Source organism: Miscanthus floridulus, chromosome 8 (assembly GCF_019320115.1).
Source record: "Miscanthus floridulus cultivar M001 chromosome 8, ASM1932011v1, whole genome shotgun sequence".
Lineage (NCBI taxonomy): Eukaryota > Viridiplantae > Streptophyta > Magnoliopsida > Poales > Poaceae > Miscanthus > Miscanthus floridulus.
Window position 1 is genome coordinate 105,563,064 of NC_089587.1, and position 18,579 is coordinate 105,581,642.

Consider the following 18,579-nt stretch of genomic DNA (forward strand, 5'->3'; position numbering starts at 1 on the left):
CTTGCCACTCCACGAGCACCACCAGGCCATCCCCGTATACCCATTTCATTGTTCGGTCGGAACGCAGCGCGGCGGCGGCGGCGGCGGCGGCGAGAGGAAGAGAGGGGAGAGTCGGCAGGACCCAGCAGGCCTAGGGAGGAGGCAGCGGCGGGCCGGAGAATATGAGCGGCAACGGCGCGAAGAAGGTGGTCGATGTGGCGGTGAAGGCCGGCAAGGCGATCGACTGGGACGGCATGGCCAAGATGCTCGTCTCCGAGGAAGCGCGCAAGGAGTTCGCCACCCTCCGCCGCACCTTCGAGGACGTCAACCACCAGCTCCAGACCAAGTTCTCCCAGGTGCCCGATCCCGCTTTTCTCCTTCCCCCTGGGCTGATCTGACTTAGGGTTTCCAGATCTGGCGCCGCTCTTCCTGCGCTGACCCCTTCCTCTTGATGGATCGATCCGTTTGAGTAGTCTATGTACAAATGGCTTCATGCGGGGGTAATCGAGGCAATCGGGTCTGTTTGCTTTTGTTAGTGCGCGGGCGTTTTATATATGATTACATTACATTTTTCTTGAGCGCTAGTGGTCTCATATTGATGTAACGTTGTTTGATTCCTAGTTATATTTGTACAAATTAGGATAGCTCCCAGATAGCTGTTAGTTTAAATTCAGTGCCAGCTATGCTGCATTTTCACTTTGTGGTTATTGTTTCTTTAGTTTTAGTATTGATCGGTAATGAACACAGCAACTGGACACTGCTAGAACCATTGCAGTTTATCCTGTATTTGGTCAACTTTGAAACTGTGCTCAAGCCCTCCACTACCTAGGATCTGGGAAACTCTTTTGTTATGAGAAGATTCCGTTCAGTTTCTGATGAGAGAAGATGGAGGCATTGCATTTGAATAATTGAGTGATTTCAGAGAAAATACCTATTCTATCAAATATAGAAGGACAACTTTTTTTGAGACCAGAGAGGGCCATTTTTGGCTTCATATGTGAACAAAGTGTTGGCTTTTCTGCTCAAACGGTTTGTTTTAGCCTTCTGAGTTGTAAGTTTTATATTATTCAAACTGCAATTACATATGCCTTGGTAGGCTGCAAGCTTCCTTTGAAATAAGATTAGTATGGAGTTGATTGAGTGATATCTCTTGTCATGTTGGATGCTTTTCTTCTTGTTCCTTTGCTACACTATCTTGAAAGTTCTTGGGGGGCAGCTGAGAAATGCAATATCCCTCAAACTTGCAGTACTGTATCTTCCACACGTATTAGTTCTATATCCTAGATCAATAGATCTGTGTGTTCTCTAAACCTTGCACTTATTTTATTTTTGTAGGAACCCCAACCGATTGATTGGGAGTACTACAGAAAAGGGATTGGATCAAAAGTGGTGGATATGTACAAAGAGGCTTATGAAAGTAAGTATCCTTGTATGACAAACCTAATTTCAATTATCGAATCTAAAAGGTGTGTTTTCTGTGAACATCGAGGATATTCTAAAGTGTTTGTTGTACTTTGTTGATTATCTTGTTTGCATTGTGCAAAATTTTCTGGTCTGTTGATTTTCAAGCTCCTTTCTAGTTACTGTCCAAAGATTCATACTCATGGATATCCCATATAGATCTTTGATGCTCACAGATCAATCCACCAATGTGTTTTTGGTTTCAGCTCCTTCTGGTATAACAATCGCCTCAGTGTGTGTAAAACTATAGAGTACTGTTAGAAGGACAAGTCATTATATGTACCTCCATTAGTCTCTGTTGGATACTTGTGTTGCAATATGATAGCATTTCTTTTACTACAAGCTATAGACATGTAAGGCTATGTATCATATTGTTTTTAACTTTTAATGGACCTTGGTCTATTAAAAATACATTCCTCTGTACACATACACCTCAATTTGTTGCGGCGGATGGCCTACACTAGTCCTTGGTCTATTCGCTATTGAATGTACTTCTCACGGTGATTGTTAGTCCTACATATGTCATTTTGCTTCTATATAATTCTGTTCTGTCTGCCCACTTTCTGAGGTAGTAAACTTGAAATAAATGCAGGCATTGAGATCCCGAAGTACGTCGACACAGTTACTCCCGAGTACAAGCCAAAGTTTGATGCTCTGGTCAGCAGCTACTGCTCTCACACTGTTTTGTCTTTTTAAGTTCATTGTCTGAAAAATTGTTCTGTTTGTGTGTTTTGTATCTTGAGTTCTACCAACATTTCCTAGATGAGTGCATCCAATTTTTTAGTTCTTTATTAACCCTTTATCGCTGATGTGCTTTTTTTTTGGTGCTTATGTTGTTACCTGTAGGTCGTTGAATTGAAGGAGGCTGAGAAAGCGTCTCTGAAGGAGTCAGAAAGGATAGAGAAGGAAATTGCTGAACTCAAGGAAATGAAGGTAGGGGATATTCTTCAGTGCTCATATAATTCCATTTTTCCTGAATCATTTGCATTTATCGTCATTGTTAAGATAACATACCCTTTCGCTTTAATATCTTGTTTGTGCGTACAGAAAAAGATCAGTACAATGACAGCAGATGAGTACTTTGAGAAGCACCCTGAACTCAAGAAGAAATTTGACGATGAAATCCGTAACGATTACTGGGGATATTGAAGAGATTGGAGAGAACTCTTATCTTGCCATTTCCATGTCTGTGAAGAACCAATAATTTTTCTGTGCCCCGAGATGTATAGGGGAAATCTGCAATCTCAAATTGGTGGTTTCCATAGCATGTGCACGGGGTTTGGGTGGAATGCCTACAGAATTGACTGTGTCAAGCTTTCTTGAAATTCCATCAAAACATCTTTTGTTTGATCTCATCATTTGGAAGAGGATCCCAGCTTTTGTCATACAAAGATTATGATATGTTCTTAGCTCCTTTCTACTTGAATAAGGGGATTTCTGCACACCCGTTTCCTCTACTGACCTTCTGTGACGCATTGGTCTGAATCCTTAAATGTTTGTTCGGTGCAAGTGTGGCACTTGTCCTACTTTATGATTGTTAGAAAGTCGAAACTGCCGTCTTGGACATCAGTCTTCAAAACGTAATGTTTATGGATGCAAATATTGATGTATGTACTTGTGAAGGAAGAACCTACGATTCTTTGTTGAACTTGAGACATGATTTGCCCTACTTTTTTTAACGTAATGATTTGTCCTACTAAGGCCTTGTTTAGATGCATCCCAAATTCCAAGTTTTTTCACTCTCTCTCCATCACATTAATTTTTAGCCGCTTGCATGGAGTATTAAATGTAGGTAAAAAAAATAACTAATTACACAGTTTAGTTGGAAATCACGAGATGAATCTTTTGAGCCTAGTTGGTCCACGATTGAACAATATTTGTCAAATAAGACGAAAGTGGTACTATTCATCGGGTTGAAATTTTTTCGCAATCTAAACGAGGCCTAAATCAAAGAGAAAATGAATAGTGCCTCTCAGGTGCACGTGGGATTGGACATGGACTGTCCAATGTCCAACTGGACCTTTTCTTCTTGGATTGCATTGCACAAGTACCGGCCTCCAGGCTCAACACTACTCGTCGCGGGACTTTGCCTAGAGCTAAGTATAATAATAGGATGTGAGCTAGCTAAATGCTGAGGGAGAGGAGAGGAGAGAAGAGGAGACAAGAATCAAATAAATCTGTGAGAGATATGAGTTATGTATTAATGATAAAGAGCTAACTGCTACCTTATAGCCAGCAAGTTGGCTGGCGGTGTTATTAGGGGGGAATTCTTTATGTGCCATTAAAAAAAGATCGTAATGCCCTGTGTACCTCCTGTAAAAGTTCAGTGGTTTTCAGCGTCACTGCAACTTTTTTGTGCCCTCCATGCCACTGCCGTCAGTTTGGGCTCTAACGCCGTCAAACTGCAGGTGTGAAAAGTCAAAAATACCTTTAAGTTTAAATATGAAAAAACTCAAAACTAGAAAGCTGTAGATCTCGTCGAGATCTATAATTTTCATATAAAAATTATTTTCATTTGATTCCGTAAAAAAATATGATTTGATATGATTAATATATCTTAGAAAAATCATATCTTTTTTTGCGAAATTAAATGAAGATAATTTTTATATGAAAATTATAGATCTCGACGAGATCTACAACTTTCTAGTTTTGAGTTTTTTCATTTGAAGTCGTTAAGATGCTAAAAAAAATTAATGATATATTTAGACTTAAGGGTATTTTCGACTTTTCACACCTGCTGTTTGACGGCGTTGGAGCCCAAACTGACGGTAGTGGCATGAAGAACACAAAAAAGTTAGAGCAGTGACGCTGAAGACCGCTGAACTTTTTCGGGGCCCGCAGAAAATTGTGATCTTTTCTGATGTCACACGGCTAATTTCCCGTGTTATTAGCCTCGCTCTTAGCGAAACAATAGACAACACTGACCCCACCTGTCACTGAGTAGGAACCCGCAATGCTCAGCGAGCAGCTCCGGCCGGTGGTACACGGAACCCGGGCACCCACGGTTTCCATCAAGCCACGCGCCCCGCGACATGGCGGTGCTGCGCCTGCGGCTGCGCGTATCCCTACGCCTCCGCTCCATTCCCCTCCTGCTCTCCCAGCCAGACGCCGCCACAGTCCGGCGTAGTTTAGCCTGCGCCAGCGCCTCCCCAGCCCCTGCTCCCGCGCGGGCCATGGCGGCCCCGTCCTCCTCATCCGCGACGCCCTCCCCGTACACGACGCTCGTCGGGCGCGTGAGCTGCGAGCGCGAGATCAAGCGCAGCAAGTTCATCGCCATCGCCGCCCCCGTCCCCAACGAGCGTGCCGCCATGGCCTTCCTGGACCAGGTTTCTCTTCCCTATCCCTCCCTACACATAATTCCACATATAGCCAGCTGCAGCAGAATCTGCGCCTCACCTATAGTTAGCGTTGCGATTTCGTTGTAATTGCGGTGCCCCATTGCGTTGCCTGGCCGATCAACTAACGTGGGGTAATTTCAAACACTAGAGTATGTTGCATCAAGGAATTCCTTCAAACAGTATTTACACTGATCCCCACCGCAAACTAATTATCCATGCTAAAGAGTAAAGAGTACTTGACTATTTGTGCAATTTCTAACTCTGTTTTCATTTTGAAATACAGTAAGTAACCAAGTTAATTTGGTCCACTTTGTTTTGTGTGATAGGTCAAGGATCCACGTGCTACCCATAATTGCTGGGCATACAAGGTTTGTAGTTCTAGTTCCATCTCAAACTTGCCATGTATGTGTTAAATTTAACAGTGAATTTATATTGAATGTATGTGTGTTTAGCTGGGAGAGCAATTCCGTTACAACGATGATGGTGAACCTTCTAGCACAGCTGGGAAGCCAATATACTCTGCCATCGTTTCCTCTGGCATTGATATGGTCATGGTGGTTGTGATTAGGTAATCATTTTGTCAAGTAACACACTTCATTCATATGTTCTCAATCAAGACCTTACCGATCTGTTTTAGTGACCAGTAACTGATATCATCTATACAGTGTACACTCCACCACATATTTTGACAGGATTCATTCCTGTAATTATCACCTTACCTTATCTCTCTGTTTTGAATGACATGAATAGATATTTTGGAGGCATAAAACTGGGAACCGGTGGACTGGTGAGAGCTTATGGTGGGGTTGCTTCTGAATGTCTTAAAGATGCTCCTACTTGTCTTGTGAAACCAAAGGTGATCAATGTCTAATTCTTCAGTATTTGCTTTTTTTATCGATATAATGTTCTTACATGGTGTGTATTTACATTCCAGGCTCGTGTGGGTATGGAAATACCATTTGATCTGTTGGGCACAGTCTATCATCAGGTGATTATCATTAATTCATCATATTGCTTTTTGGAATGTAGAGCACAAATGTAAAACTGGATTTTACCTACCCCTTTTTATCCTTGATTAAAGCGTAGTCTACTACGAACTGTTTTAAGTATGTCTCAGTGCATTGATGGTGTGTGGGCATTGATACTAATTAGAAATTATTCTTGAAAAGCTAGGTCTAGGTTATCGAATTTGCACGTTCACTTGTTATATACGTGCAGCAACAGACAGACTTACAGAGTAGGCTGTGCATCTAATTGTTTGATCTGCCATACAGTGTGTATGTTTGGTATTACCTGCATATTTACTGACCTGATTTCAGTAACTTCTTGAACATCTTTTTGCAAACTAGAAGGTTTTCTGATACTAGTAGGTTTGGTTATGACATATGATTCTTTTTTTAGGTACATTTAAACACTCAATATATATTTAAAAACTTATTGTGCTAATGTTATTATTTGGTATAGTATTTTGGGACCCTAGTAAGTAATTGTACGTCAATTTTATCTTTCAGAACATACTGTTCTGTTCGCATGTTGGACCAATATACTACTGAGCAGAATTGAACTCCTGATAGTCTATTTACAGTGAGGCTCTATCACTGTTAACCCAGTATACAACTATGATGGGCCAAATAGGCGCTGGTGACCAGGCAAAGGGTGCCAGGCAGCACTAGTGCAGCCGCCGTCACCACCCCTGCGGGCTGCGTGCTACCAATGACCCCACATCTAGTTAACCCTCAAGCCTTGTTATCTCTTATTTAGGATCATAATTGTAAGATTCCATCTATATGTTGCTTAAGAGTCTAAGACTCTAAGTCACCTTCTCTATAAATAGAGAGGAAACATACGTGGGAAAATAAAGAAGAACGAATTAAGAGGTTTAACCTCTCACACTCTGTTGCTCATGCCGGTGTCGGCAGCAGGGCCGCCATTGCCCCTTTCTCTTTCCTCCTAACGACGGTTAGCCCTAGGGCAGCTGCTCACCTTTTCCTCCCTATCCTCCTCCCTCTTCTCTGGTTAGTGTGCCATTCCCCACAATTCTTCCTCAAAATCGCCTCTCTAATCTCTGGTGATCGAGACATAACAGAAACTGAGTAGAGTTGAACTCTTAATTTCTGAAACAGTGACCGTAGTTATTTGTATCTGTCATAATGAAGTACTATCAATTATGACACCTATCGTTGTCCCAAGTCCTATTGAAGTGGTTCTAAGTAGTATTACATTGCCAATGCTGGCATATGCTTGTGCTACACAAGGTTCTGAAAGTTAATACTGAATAGTTGCATTATGTAATCTTGTATTGGTTAGATCTATGCCCCATTGAGGGTAGTAGCTATAACTGCGCTCTAAAACTGATTGTAAATTGAGTAGCTCAGTTTATTTTCCAAAACAAAGCTTAGTGAACTGATCATGTGATCTCAGCTAGTCCCCTGAATTAACTTGTTCTTTTTTAAAAAAAAAAAAATCCTAGTTATCCTATACTTCTGCTGCCTACTGTCACTTAATTCTCTGTTTTATCCATGTTCTTTTAACATGGTTATGCCTTGCTGCATCTCTTGCTTGATTTGTACTTTCAAAATCATATGTATGACTGAATTAAATGTTCAAACAGCTGCAACATTTCCAAGCTGAAGATATTAAACAGGACTACGACACTGGAAAAGATGGTACTGTTATGGTCATGTTCGAAGTGGAATATGAAAAAATTGAGAATCTTGGAAATGCAGTGAATTCAGCTTGTAGCAGGAAAATAGAACTATATCTATAAACCACAAGCATGGATTAGGGATGATTCTCAGTTGGTACAACTTCAATTGGGTGAGTGTAAGTGTGGAGACACTCAATCGTATCTACTTGCAAGCCTCTAGTTCTTATTCATTTTCCTCGCTATTTATTCTGGAATCCTCATGGCTTTTTTCGCCCAGCATATAGGTACCAGAAATATTTAGTGCCTTATTCAAGCTAACTGCTAGGCCATATTGAACTGCTCCAGTGTAAACTGTATAGTCTGCTATTTGATCTTGAGGGGCATTCTTGCCTTCCAAATGTTTCTGTAGCTACTATCATGCTCTGAATGACACCAGTGTTTATATAAACTGATTTCACCATGAACTTGGAATTTTTCTGCCACTCAATTTTGCTGTCCTTTGCACTACTTAAAGCACACCCGAAGAGTATGTCGTGTAATCTTGTTAGTTGTTGGTTGTAACTCTTCATCAAGCCATCGTCTTAAGGTCAAGTGCATCTCTTACTATGGATTTACTGCACAGAACATTGTCCATTGCAAATATTGGACAAGGCTGAATTTGTCCTTCAGGGACACATTGCCACACCAAGTATCAGACTAAAAGCCAGTATTGCTTCCATTACCCTCTACCATTCCCCTTCCTTTCACATACATGTCTAATTTTGAGGAGATCATTCCACACAGGGGAATTGGTATTTTTAGCTTTGATATGTCACTAGGCACATCATGCTGCCACTTATGTTATTGGATAAGAATAATGTAGAAATCTCATTTTTCTCAGTAATGTATAAAGACCAAGTAATACTTTATTAACAGCAAGACAAAATGGTACAATAGACTGGCTGCATTCACAATCACACCACATGCTAGCCAGCAGGATCACCCAAATAGCAGAACAAACATGACATACACACTGAAAATGACGATATACGATGAATCAAACTCCTGACTAACAGAAAGTAAGAAAAGTCTCTCGCTACAATGAACTTCAAGGGTTGGTGGTTTGTGGGGATGGGGCGGTGAGTGGAGGCACCTGGAGTCCGGGAATGGTTGGGATTGTTGTTGGAATCGTAGTTGGAATGGATGGCACAGTAGTAGGGATCGAGGGCATTGGTGGCAGGGTAATCTGGACTTTAGGAATAGCTGGTACAGTGGTTGGAATCACCGGGTTTGGGAGAGATGGGATTGCGCCAGCAGCTGTTGGTGGCAGGGCTAACTTTGGAATAGGTATGGATGGAATTGTTGGGATTGTCATCTTTGGGACCGCTGGAATGGAAGGCATTGGAGGCAGCGTCAGCGTGGTTGGAACTGCTGGTATGGAAGGCACTGGAGGCAGTTTGGTTGGAACCGCTGGAATGGACGGCTGAGCAGGTGCGGCCTCTGGCGCAGCTGCTGTGTCCAAGAGATGTCGAGCTGCAAGGCTGCCATTGAAGGCAGTCAGGGCTAGGAGCAGGACGAGAAGATGGCAACCAGGTCCACTACGAGCCATGGCTATTAGTGCGTGTATTTGCTTGGGGGTATTAGAGATGTTTGGCTCTGTGGCGATGCCTGTGAAGATGAGACCTGATGCTGGGACTATTTATAGCAGCATGTGGTCAAGTGAGCAAGAGCAATGGTCATCATTGGTTGTTCACCTGTATCTGGCTTCTGAACTCACCTGACATTTGGTTGTTTACCAGCCAATGAGCTTTGGAGATATCAGGTATAGTTCGATCTGGGAGTTAGGAAGTTCTTGCTCATTTGTTGAACTGAAAACTTTGGATAGGTGGTCTACTTGTTGGATATGTTGCTCTAACCTTTTGACAGGATCGTTGAAGTAAGGGAGCCCGGAAAGAATTTCAATGCATCTAACGATGAGAAATTAAGAACATACTCCCTCCGTCCAAAAAAAACAATGCAATTCTAGATTTTAGATAAGTAAAAAAAAAACAATGCCCTCCTAAGGATGGTTAGCCCTAGGGTAGCTGCTCCTCTTTTTCCACCCAACTTTCCCCCTCCCTCTTCCCTGGTTAGTGTTCACAGTACTGCTCACGTGAACAGTACTGTGCCATTCCCCTCAATTCTTCCTCAAAATCCTCTCTAATCTCTGGCGATTGACTCATATAACAGAAACTGAGTAGAGTTGAACTCTTAATTTTCTGAAACAGTGACCATAGTTATTTGTATCTGTCATAATGAAGTACTATCAATTATGAAACCTATTGTTGTCCCAAATCCTATTGAAGTGGTTTCTAAGTAGTATTACTTTGCCAATGCTAGCATATGCTTGTGCTACACAAGTTTCTGAAAGTTAATACTGAATGGTTGCATTATGTAATCTTGTATTGGATGGATCTATGCATCATTGAGGGTGGTAGCAATAACTGTACTCTAAAACTGATTGTAAATTGAGTAGCTCTCAGTTTATTTTCCAAAACAAAGCTTAGTGAACTGCCTTATTAAAAAAAAAAGCTTAGTGAACTGATCATGTGATCTCAGCTAGTCCCCTGAGTTAGCTGCTGCTGCTGCTTCTTTTTAAAAATCCTAGTTATCATGTGCTTCTGCTGCCTACTGTCACTTAATTCTCTGTTTTATCCATGTTCTTTTAACATGGTTATGCCTTGCTGCATCTCTTACTTGATATGTACTTTCAAAAGCTATGACTGAATTAAATGTTTAAACAGCTGCAACATTTCCAAGCTGAAGACATTAAACAGGACTATGGCACTGGAAAAGATGGTACTGTTATGGTCATGTTTGATGTGGAATATGAAAAAATTGAGAATCTTGGAAATGCAGTGAATTCAGCTTGTAGCAGGAAAATAGAATTATATCTATAAACCGTAAGCACGGGTTAAGGATGATTTTTCAGTTGGCACAACTTCAGTTGGTTGAGTGTAAGTGTAGAGACACTCAATCTGTCAATCGTATGTACTTGTAAGCGTCTAGTTATTCATTTGCCTGGCTATTTATTCTGTAATCTCCATGGCTTTTTTTCACCCAGCATGTAGGCACCAGAAATATTCAGCGCCTTCTTCGAGCTAACTGCTAGGCCATATTGAACTTCTCCAGTGTAAACTGTACAGTCTGCTATCTTTTGAATTTCACCATGATAATGGATTCATGACCTTTTTTATTATTTGTTTTGGTTCAGTGTGTTGCCATGATGGATGATATCTTCTCTTTAATCACATTCTTCACGGTAAGGCACATAAAGATTTTGATCTTGAGGGACATTCTCGTCTTCCAAATGTTTATGTAGCTACTATCATGCCCTGAACGACACCAGTGTTTATATAAACTGATTTCATCATGAACTTGCCATTCTTCTCCCACTCAATTTTGCTGTCCTTTACACCACTTACAGCACACCCGAATGTCGTGTAATCTTGTTAGTTGTTGGTTGTAACTCTTTATCAAGCCATCTTCTTAAGGTCAAGTGTATCTCTTATTATGGATTTACTGTACAGAACATTCTTGTCCATTGCAAATATTGAACAAGGCTCAACATTTGTCCTTCAGGCACGCATTGCCACACCAAGTATCAGACCCAAAGCCAATATTTTCCATTCCCCTTCCTTTTAGATAGATATGCTTATTTTTTAGGAGATCATTCCACAAGGGGTCTTGGTATTTTTAGCTTTGGTGTGCACTACACATGATGCTACCACTTATGTTATTAGATAAGAATAATAATGTAGAAAACTCATTCAGCTCAGTAATGTATAAAGACCAACTAATACTTTATTAACTGCAAGACAAAATGGTACAATAGACTGGCTGCATTCACAATCACACCACATGCTAGCCAGCAGGATCACCCAAATAGCAGAACAAACATGACATACACACTGAAAATGACGATATACGATGAATCAAACTCCTGACTAACAGAAAGTAAGGAAAGTGTCTCGCTACAACGAACTTCAAGGGTTGGTGGTTTGTGGGGATGGGGCGGTGAGTGGAGGCACCTGGAGTCCGGGAATGGTAGGGATTGTTGTTGGAATCGTAGTTGGAATGGATGGCACAATAGTGGGGATCGAGGGCATTGGTGGCAGGGTAACCTGGACTTTAGGAATAGCTGGTACGGTGGTTGGAATCACCGGGTTTGGGAGAGATGGGATTGCGCCAGCAGCTGTTGGTGGCAGGGCTAACTTTGGAATAGGAATGGAGGGAATTGTTGGGTTTGTCATCATTGGGACCGCTGGAATGGAAGGCATTGGAGGCAGCGTCAGCGTGGTTGGAACTGCTGGTATGGAAGGCACTGGAGGCTGTTTGGTTGGAACCGCTGGAATGGACGGCTGAGCAGGTGCGGCCTCTGGCGCAGCTGCTGTGTCCAAGAGATGTCGAGCTGCAAGGCTGCCATTGAAGGCAGTCAGGGCTAGGAGCAGGACGAGAAGACGGCAACCAAGTCCGCTACGAGCCATGGCTATTAGTGCGTGTATTTGCTTGGGGGTATTAGAGATGTTTGGCTCTTTGGATATGCCTGTGAAGATGAGACCTGATGCTGGGAGTATTTATAGAAGTGTCTGCATGTGGTCTGGTGAGCAAGAGCAATGGTCGTCGTTGGTGGTTCACCTGTGTCTGGCTTCTGAACTCACCTGACATTTGGTTGTTTACCAGCCAATGCGCTCTGGAGGTATCAGGTATAGTTCGATCTGGGAGTTAGGAAGTTCTTGCTCATTTGTTGAACTGAACTTTGGATAGGCGGTCCAGTTGTTGGATATGTTGCTCTAACCTTTTGACAGGCTCGTTGAAAAGTAATGGAGCCCACGAAGAATTTCAGTGCATCTAACAATGAGAAATTAAGAACTCACTCCCTCCGTCCAACAAAAAGAATGCAATTCTAGATTTTAGATGAGTCAAACTTTTTTAAGTTTCAACAAGTTTATAGAAAAATATAAACGTTTATGTCTTCAATTAATTTTACTATCACAATATATTGCATAATCAATATAATGATACTTACTCGGTATCATAATGTTAGTAATTTTTTTTGTACAAATTTGGTCAAACTTAAATTTATTTGACTTCGAAGTGAGAATTTGCGTACTTTTTTTAATGAGGAAGTACGTTCTACCTTACTATTTCATTTGTTCCAAAAAATAATGTAATTTTAGATTTGAACCCATTCAAATTTTCTTAAGTTTGACTAAGTTCATAATATCGATATTTATATCTCCAATAAAAAATTATTTAATTATTAATCTAATGATACTTATTTGGTATCATAAATGGTAGTACTTTTTTATTAGTTTAGTCAAACTTAAAATTATTTAACTCCTTAGAAAAAAAGAATTACATTTTCTTTGCACGGAGAGTATGTTACTGCAATACAAGCGCATTGAGTTTCATCACATGTCTTGGAGAATAGTGTTGCCACAACTGCGCCATATATGTACACCAACTAAGTCAAACTTAAAAACAACTTTAATTTAGGGTGATTTATTCAGACCAGAGGTAGTACCATTAAAATATTATTTTTAAAGCTACAAATGATTAGGCACTAATCCCAATTCATTGTACAATAGCACTTTCTTCAAAACCGTCAATGTCATATATAGGACAAAAATGATACTACTCTCATATGCACAATGTTGCTAGAGTTCTCTCTTAAGGATACAAGGGCAAAGTGGAATCCTGCCACGCTGTAAGGAAAATGGACCCTAAGTCTATTTACTTTGGATTTTGGTGTTTGATGACTAACACGACCAAATTGAACCAATGAATTTGCAAGTAATTGTTTTGTAGTTTAATAGGGTGCAAGACGTGACTTGAACGAAGGCGACATGATGATCCCACGATCAACACCATAAGCAAGACTCTAAAAGCACAAGAGAAGACACAAGATATCAAGCAAAGTTCAAGCACGAAGATAGGAACCAAGCCGGACGTAAGATCGCGAAGAAACAAGCTCGGCAGAGGTGACCCGATCAGTTGCTTGTCAACACCAGGCGTCGGCAGCAGTGACCGGACGCTGAGCGAAGCAGTGACCGGACACACCGGTGACACTGTTCATCGTCACGGCAATGTTTTCAGCATGACTGGACGCAGCGGCACTGGACGACCGGACGCACGAAGTGCAGCGTCCGATCGTTTCCAGAGAGGTTCCAGAGCGGCGCCAGCACGATCGGACGCATCCGGTCGATGATGACCGGACTCAGCCCAGAGTCCGATCAGCGCGCGCGCTCAACGGTCGGGACGACCGGACGTGTCCGGTCAGGACGTGATCAGCGTCCGGTCAGTAACAGAAAGCTAGGTTTCGCCCACAACGGCTACTTTCTCAGTGTGGCTTATAAATAGACCCCCAACCGGCCATTTGAGAAGGGCGGAGTTGAGGAAACATACCAAGGGTGTTAATACACCATTTTAGTGATCTCCACTTGCATAGTGCTTAGTGATTCATTAGGTGATTAGCGTAGGTGCTTTGCGAAGTGCTTAGGTTTATTAGACCATCGCTTATGCGCTTGCTCTAGGTTTAGGCCTAGTGTTTAGTGAGGTTTGCATACCTCTTACCCCTTGGTGCTTGCGCGTATCATTGTTGTACATCGGAGGGGCTTGTAATCTTGCGAGATCACATCAACCGTGTTTGTGGTGTGGCCGCCACCGTGTACCAGAGGGAACAAGGCCCGCGGCGGTTCGGCCGGAAGCTTGATAGTGAAGATGGCAGGGAGCGGTCCGGGAAAGGCTTGCCGGAAGGCACACCGGAGACCCACTTACGCGTGGGAAAGGGCCGGGGCTATCCACGAAGTTACCCAACCGGGAGCTTGGCCCTTCCGAGGGATTCCTTGCGAGGGGCTCCAACGAGGACTAGGGGGAAGCTTGCATGCTTCTCGATACCTCGGTAAAAATACCGGAGTCGTCGACGGGTGTTTGCATATCTCTACCTTACTCTTTAGCTTCCGCATTTACATTGTTTGCATAACTCTTTTTTGTGGTAGAGATAACAACACACTAGCAAAACCGTAGTTGCACATTTAGATAGTTTATCTTTTGCATAGGTTTTGCTAATAATAGAAAAAAAGAGGCCATAGTTTAGAGTTAGACTTTTAAGTTGCCTAATTCACCCCCCTCTTAGGCGTCACGGTCCCTTTCAGACGCTACTATCCCACCCCACCCCGATGCTACTGTCGCCCTGCCCGACCCTTGTCGCGCCTGCCCTCCGCCCAATGCTTCTCCAACCCTCAACTCTCTGTCCTACCCCACAACTCTCCGTCCTATTCAGCCACTAGCCCACTCTTCGCCTCTGTCACACTAAAGTGTCGCCCTCCGCCAAGCTGCTCGCACTCTCACCCGCTACTCCGTGGAGTCAATTTGGTTTGGCCGACCGCCTCTTCTAGTCCACGTCTATCAAGAGGAGCAGAAGAGGAACAAGCAGGGATCTGCTAGATCTCGCTATTGTTTTCTCAACTGGCATCGCCACTACTTCTTCCATTGCATCGATGTCATCGTCCTAATAGGCATAGGGAGTGACAACGTCGCCTCTAGTCTCCCCCTGTTTCATCATGTTTCGGCTCTCCTTCCTAGCATCACCATCTTCACAATGCTTAGAGTTGGGTAGATGGTGTGGCTACATCTTCACCAGATGGGTGTCATGATTCACTATTGACTTTGGCTAATCACCGTCCTTGGTGTGTTGCATGAGGTTTTCATTGTTGCGTCGGTTCGTCCACCTTGGATCTTTAGTTTGTGCTTGGACCTCTGATGAAGTCTATCACTCATATCTCTAGGAGTTCTTCACATCTTGGCTTGAGGAGGTGGGGCATCTACCATCAAGTTGTGGCTTGCATGGATGACCAACCATCTGGAATGTGTAGAGCCACCAAGCGAGGATCCCCTTTATTGCAGACTTAGCCAATCTTTTTGTCCTTGTTCCCCAGTCCGACACTCTTTGACTCCATCATTCTTGACTATAGTTTCATGCCTACTTTGGACTCCATGATATGCGATGAGAAGTTGATGGCCGCAGCGGATCCAAACAATTAAGGTCTTTCTGGCACTAATGCTTTGGATGGGTGAAAGTCCCAGTTTGGTTTTGATAGTTGAGTGACAACATTATTGGACTAATGTTTCATGTGATATGAATAGGTGTTTAGTCCACAAGCTTGTCTTGAGCAATCATTAAGACCATGGAGGAGGTGCTAGGAGCATGAAGTTCAAGGGCTCAAGATAAGAGGAGATGATGGAGATAGATGGAGTTGAAGGCAAGCCCCAAGGCAAATATATAAGTTATAGAGATTTTGCTTTCACTGGCATAAGATGTGTAGAGAAGTGATGGGTTTAAGATAGATAATCATACTATAAAGAGGGAAAATCTTTGGTTAATATGATTAACTAATGCCACTAGATGAGATCTAATAGTACATATGTATTAGATCAAGTGGTGCGGTGAGGAAAAGAGAAAACCTTTGAAAATGGTTCAAATCAAAAACTTCTGAACTACAAAGGTGTAGATCGCGTCGGAGACTATAATTTTTAAGTTTGTATTCATCCGATTTTATATGAATAAGTTATGAATTATTTTTGGAAGCAGTTATTTCTATAGGCACATGCCTTTTAAGATGCCCACCTTTATTAATTGATTTCTAGTAGCAGGCGCAGAATGCCCGTCTCTGTTAATAGTGATTTTCATAGACAGACCCTTAAGACAACCGTCTCTGCTGATACTTGACTGACAGAGACGGGCACCTTAGGATACCTGCCTCTGAAAATAATTAATAGCGGAAGGCTTTTGCTTGGAGGTCGTCATTACAGAGGCAGTCCCTAGATGTGCTCGTCTTTGTTAATTAGAGAGTCTATCTCCAAAAATCGCTTTAAGTTTTTCAAAATCGAGTTCACCCCCTCTTTGGTTAATTCTGTACTTACAACTAGCAAGCTATGCGCCTCCTTGGTGCGTCGTACTATACTGTAATGTCTATATAATGACCAATTTTTGGGTGAGGAGCATAAATACTCCTAGCCTTCTCTTTTGAGGGTTGCTATTCTAGTGCTTTCTATAGCCTTTCTAAGCCTTGTGTTGTTTTTTAAATGGGCCTTAGGCTTTCTAGAGGCAGCCCTCTAATGAGATCTACCTGTGTAAATCAATTTGCTGAGGTGGGTTTTGTCCTTTTGACTATGTTTTATGGAGGCGGTAGATTAGGTAAACCTATGTCAACTCATCTATCTCCAAAATCAGTTTTGTAGTTGTAAATTATACACAAAATGATTTTTTTTAAGATGGGGGGGGGGGGGGGGGGGGAAGAAAGAGGATTTAGTGTCACGAGACAAGTCTTACACTATTTCATAGAATAATATTGTGCAATGCAACTCAATTTCTTTATTCTATGCACAAATTAAAGAATTGTTCAGTTAACTTGAGATAACTTGAAAATCCTTTATGCCATGCACAAGTTAAGGAATTGTGGAGTTACCGAAATAACTTAAAACATAACCCATTGCATGGTGCGAAGAGCCGGAGGGCGGAAGCCGTCTATAAACAATGCAGTTTTTAAGGAAATGAAATGAAAGAGTTTCAAAAAAAAGAGAAATGAAATGAAGGACCAAGGACTCGTCTGGGCCTTTTTTCTGAACACTACATAATATACTCATCAAACTCCTAATTCCTCGTTTTAGAGGAGAAAGGAAAGGCTCAAATACTCGGCCCCTACAAAATGTCAAAACCTAGCTAGATCCGGCCCTCCGGCCCATGAGTGCAGCGTTGCAACTTGCAACCTGCCGGCAGTTCCACCACACCTTGCCCTAAATTATTGCACCATCGCCAACAGTATACCCTGACAAGTCCGATGATCATACGTACTATACTTTTCAAGTGCAAGATCAACTATATTGAAATCACACGTAAAATTAGATTAGCACGAAAAAGTTTGGAAGCAGTTGTACGAATACGATCAATGCATCAGCAGCTCAGCACGGCGTTGCTCGCTTCATATTGCCACCGCCTAGCAGCTCAGCTAGCACGGCGTTCGATCACTGCACCTTGGCGATCTGCGCGGAGGAGAAGCGTGGCCGCTTGTATCCCTCCCCGGCGGCGGCGACGACGTGGTCGTCCCGGTTGAGCAGCACGGCGCGCATCGCCGCGCGCAGCGTGGACAGCGCCACCGCCCTCCCGTTGCCCGCGGCGGCGGTTGCGTTGTCGTCGTAGCCGTCGCCGCGGACGTCCAGCTCCAGGACGCTGCGGGTCCTCCCGCCGACGGTGGCGACCTCCACGCGGACGGGGCGCGCGTTCCTGACGGAGCGGACGGCGCGGCCCAGGTCGGACAGGAGCCCCGGGCGGTCGTCGCAGCACACCCACGCCCTGACGACGCGCCGCGGCGGCGGCAGGTTGTCGTCGTCATCGGCGCCGAAGTGACCACCGTGCCGCCGCCAGTAGTCGTCCTCCTCCTCCTCGGCGCCCACCTCGTCGCCCTCCCCCGGGATGACACCGGGGCCGACCCCCGCCGCCGCGTCGCTCGCCTTCGCGCGCAGCTCCCGCACGTGCCGCACCACCTCGCCCAGCAACGCCGCCTTGTCCATCTGCACGAGCGCGGGTCAGCCACCGTACACCCCATCAGGATTCAGGAGAGAGCGGCCATGCATCATTCGCAAGGGAGCCATGCTGCTTCGATCGCTTTTGTCTCTCGTGTGAAAGTGTAACGCACGCACGTACCCGGGATGCGGAGGGGACGAGGGTGCGGAGCGTGGCGAGGTGGGCGTTGATCCGCTGCCGCCGCTTGCGCTCGGCCTCGCTGTGGCTCCGGCCCCGCTCCTTCTCCCACAGCGCCGGCGCCGGCGCCGGCGTCGAGCGCTCCCCCTCTCCGTCGTCCGTCACCACCATGTCTCCGCCCCCAAGAAACTGAACGGACCAGCGAGTTGGGTTGGTGTAAAACGCTCGTAGCGCGCTAGGGGCGCGTTTGGTTTCCTGGATGCAGCCCAACCAGGCTCCTCGCGTGCAGGTGCAGCTAGCGCTTGCTGCGCCAGCCACTGGGCCTGTCCCAGGCCATGCAAAACGGACGCCCGAAGCTGGCTCTCTGTGGATACGAGAAATTTTCTCGTTTCTATCGGGCCAGGCTGCCGTGGTGCAGCGCACTTGAGCGTGAG

General features: G+C 43.9%; 5 protein-coding genes across 8 annotated transcripts; 2 read left to right on the forward strand and 3 right to left on the reverse strand.

Annotated features, from left to right (window-relative positions):
- LOC136473163 (ATP synthase subunit d, mitochondrial-like) lies at nucleotides 1-2,882 on the forward strand. Its single transcript, XM_066470847.1, has 5 exons — nucleotides 1-335; nucleotides 1,315-1,396; nucleotides 2,033-2,097; nucleotides 2,287-2,373; nucleotides 2,488-2,882. The coding sequence occupies exons 1-5, from the start codon at nucleotides 162-164 to the stop codon at nucleotides 2,587-2,589; spliced, it is 510 nt and encodes a 169-aa protein (XP_066326944.1). The 5' UTR covers nucleotides 1-161; the 3' UTR covers nucleotides 2,590-2,882.
- A 1,529-nt stretch (nucleotides 2,883-4,411) lies between these two features.
- Nucleotides 4,412-11,067, forward strand: LOC136477122 (uncharacterized). 4 transcript variants are annotated; one of them, XR_010763864.1, is made up of 8 exons: nucleotides 4,414-4,766; nucleotides 5,105-5,146; nucleotides 5,231-5,346; nucleotides 5,529-5,634; nucleotides 5,713-5,766; nucleotides 7,390-7,595; nucleotides 10,188-10,400; nucleotides 10,508-11,067. XR_010763864.1 is itself a non-coding variant. In XM_066475157.1 (6 exons), exons 1-6 carry the CDS (start codon nucleotides 4,473-4,475, stop codon nucleotides 7,543-7,545), a joined length of 768 nt encoding a protein of 255 aa, XP_066331254.1. In that variant the 5' UTR covers nucleotides 4,413-4,472; the 3' UTR covers nucleotides 7,546-7,837. The 4 variants fall into 4 exon arrangements, 1 of the variants encoding a protein (XP_066331254.1); XR_010763863.1 differs by having other exon boundaries at nucleotides 4,412-4,766; nucleotides 7,390-7,601; nucleotides 10,188-11,067; XR_010763862.1 differs by having other exon boundaries at nucleotides 10,188-11,066.
- On the reverse strand, nucleotides 7,987-10,179 carry LOC136477123 (vegetative cell wall protein gp1-like). Its single transcript, XM_066475158.1, has one exon. The coding sequence runs from the start codon at nucleotides 9,011-9,013 to the stop codon at nucleotides 8,513-8,515; it is 501 nt and encodes a 166-aa protein (XP_066331255.1). The 5' UTR covers nucleotides 9,014-10,179; the 3' UTR covers nucleotides 7,987-8,512.
- A 160-nt stretch (nucleotides 11,068-11,227) lies between the features above and the next one.
- On the reverse strand, nucleotides 11,228-12,332 carry LOC136477124 (vegetative cell wall protein gp1-like). The gene has a single exon (XM_066475159.1). The coding sequence runs from the start codon at nucleotides 11,928-11,930 to the stop codon at nucleotides 11,430-11,432; it is 501 nt and encodes a 166-aa protein (XP_066331256.1). The 5' UTR covers nucleotides 11,931-12,332; the 3' UTR covers nucleotides 11,228-11,429.
- A 5,137-nt stretch (nucleotides 12,333-17,469) lies between these two features.
- Nucleotides 17,470-18,316, reverse strand: LOC136469683 (transcription factor AIG1-like). Its single transcript, XM_066467779.1, has 2 exons — nucleotides 18,149-18,316; nucleotides 17,470-18,015 (listed from the first exon to the last, which is right to left on the reverse strand). Exons 1-2 carry the CDS (start codon nucleotides 18,314-18,316, stop codon nucleotides 17,470-17,472), a joined length of 714 nt encoding a protein of 237 aa, XP_066323876.1.
- Between the last annotated feature and the right edge of the window lie 263 nt (nucleotides 18,317-18,579).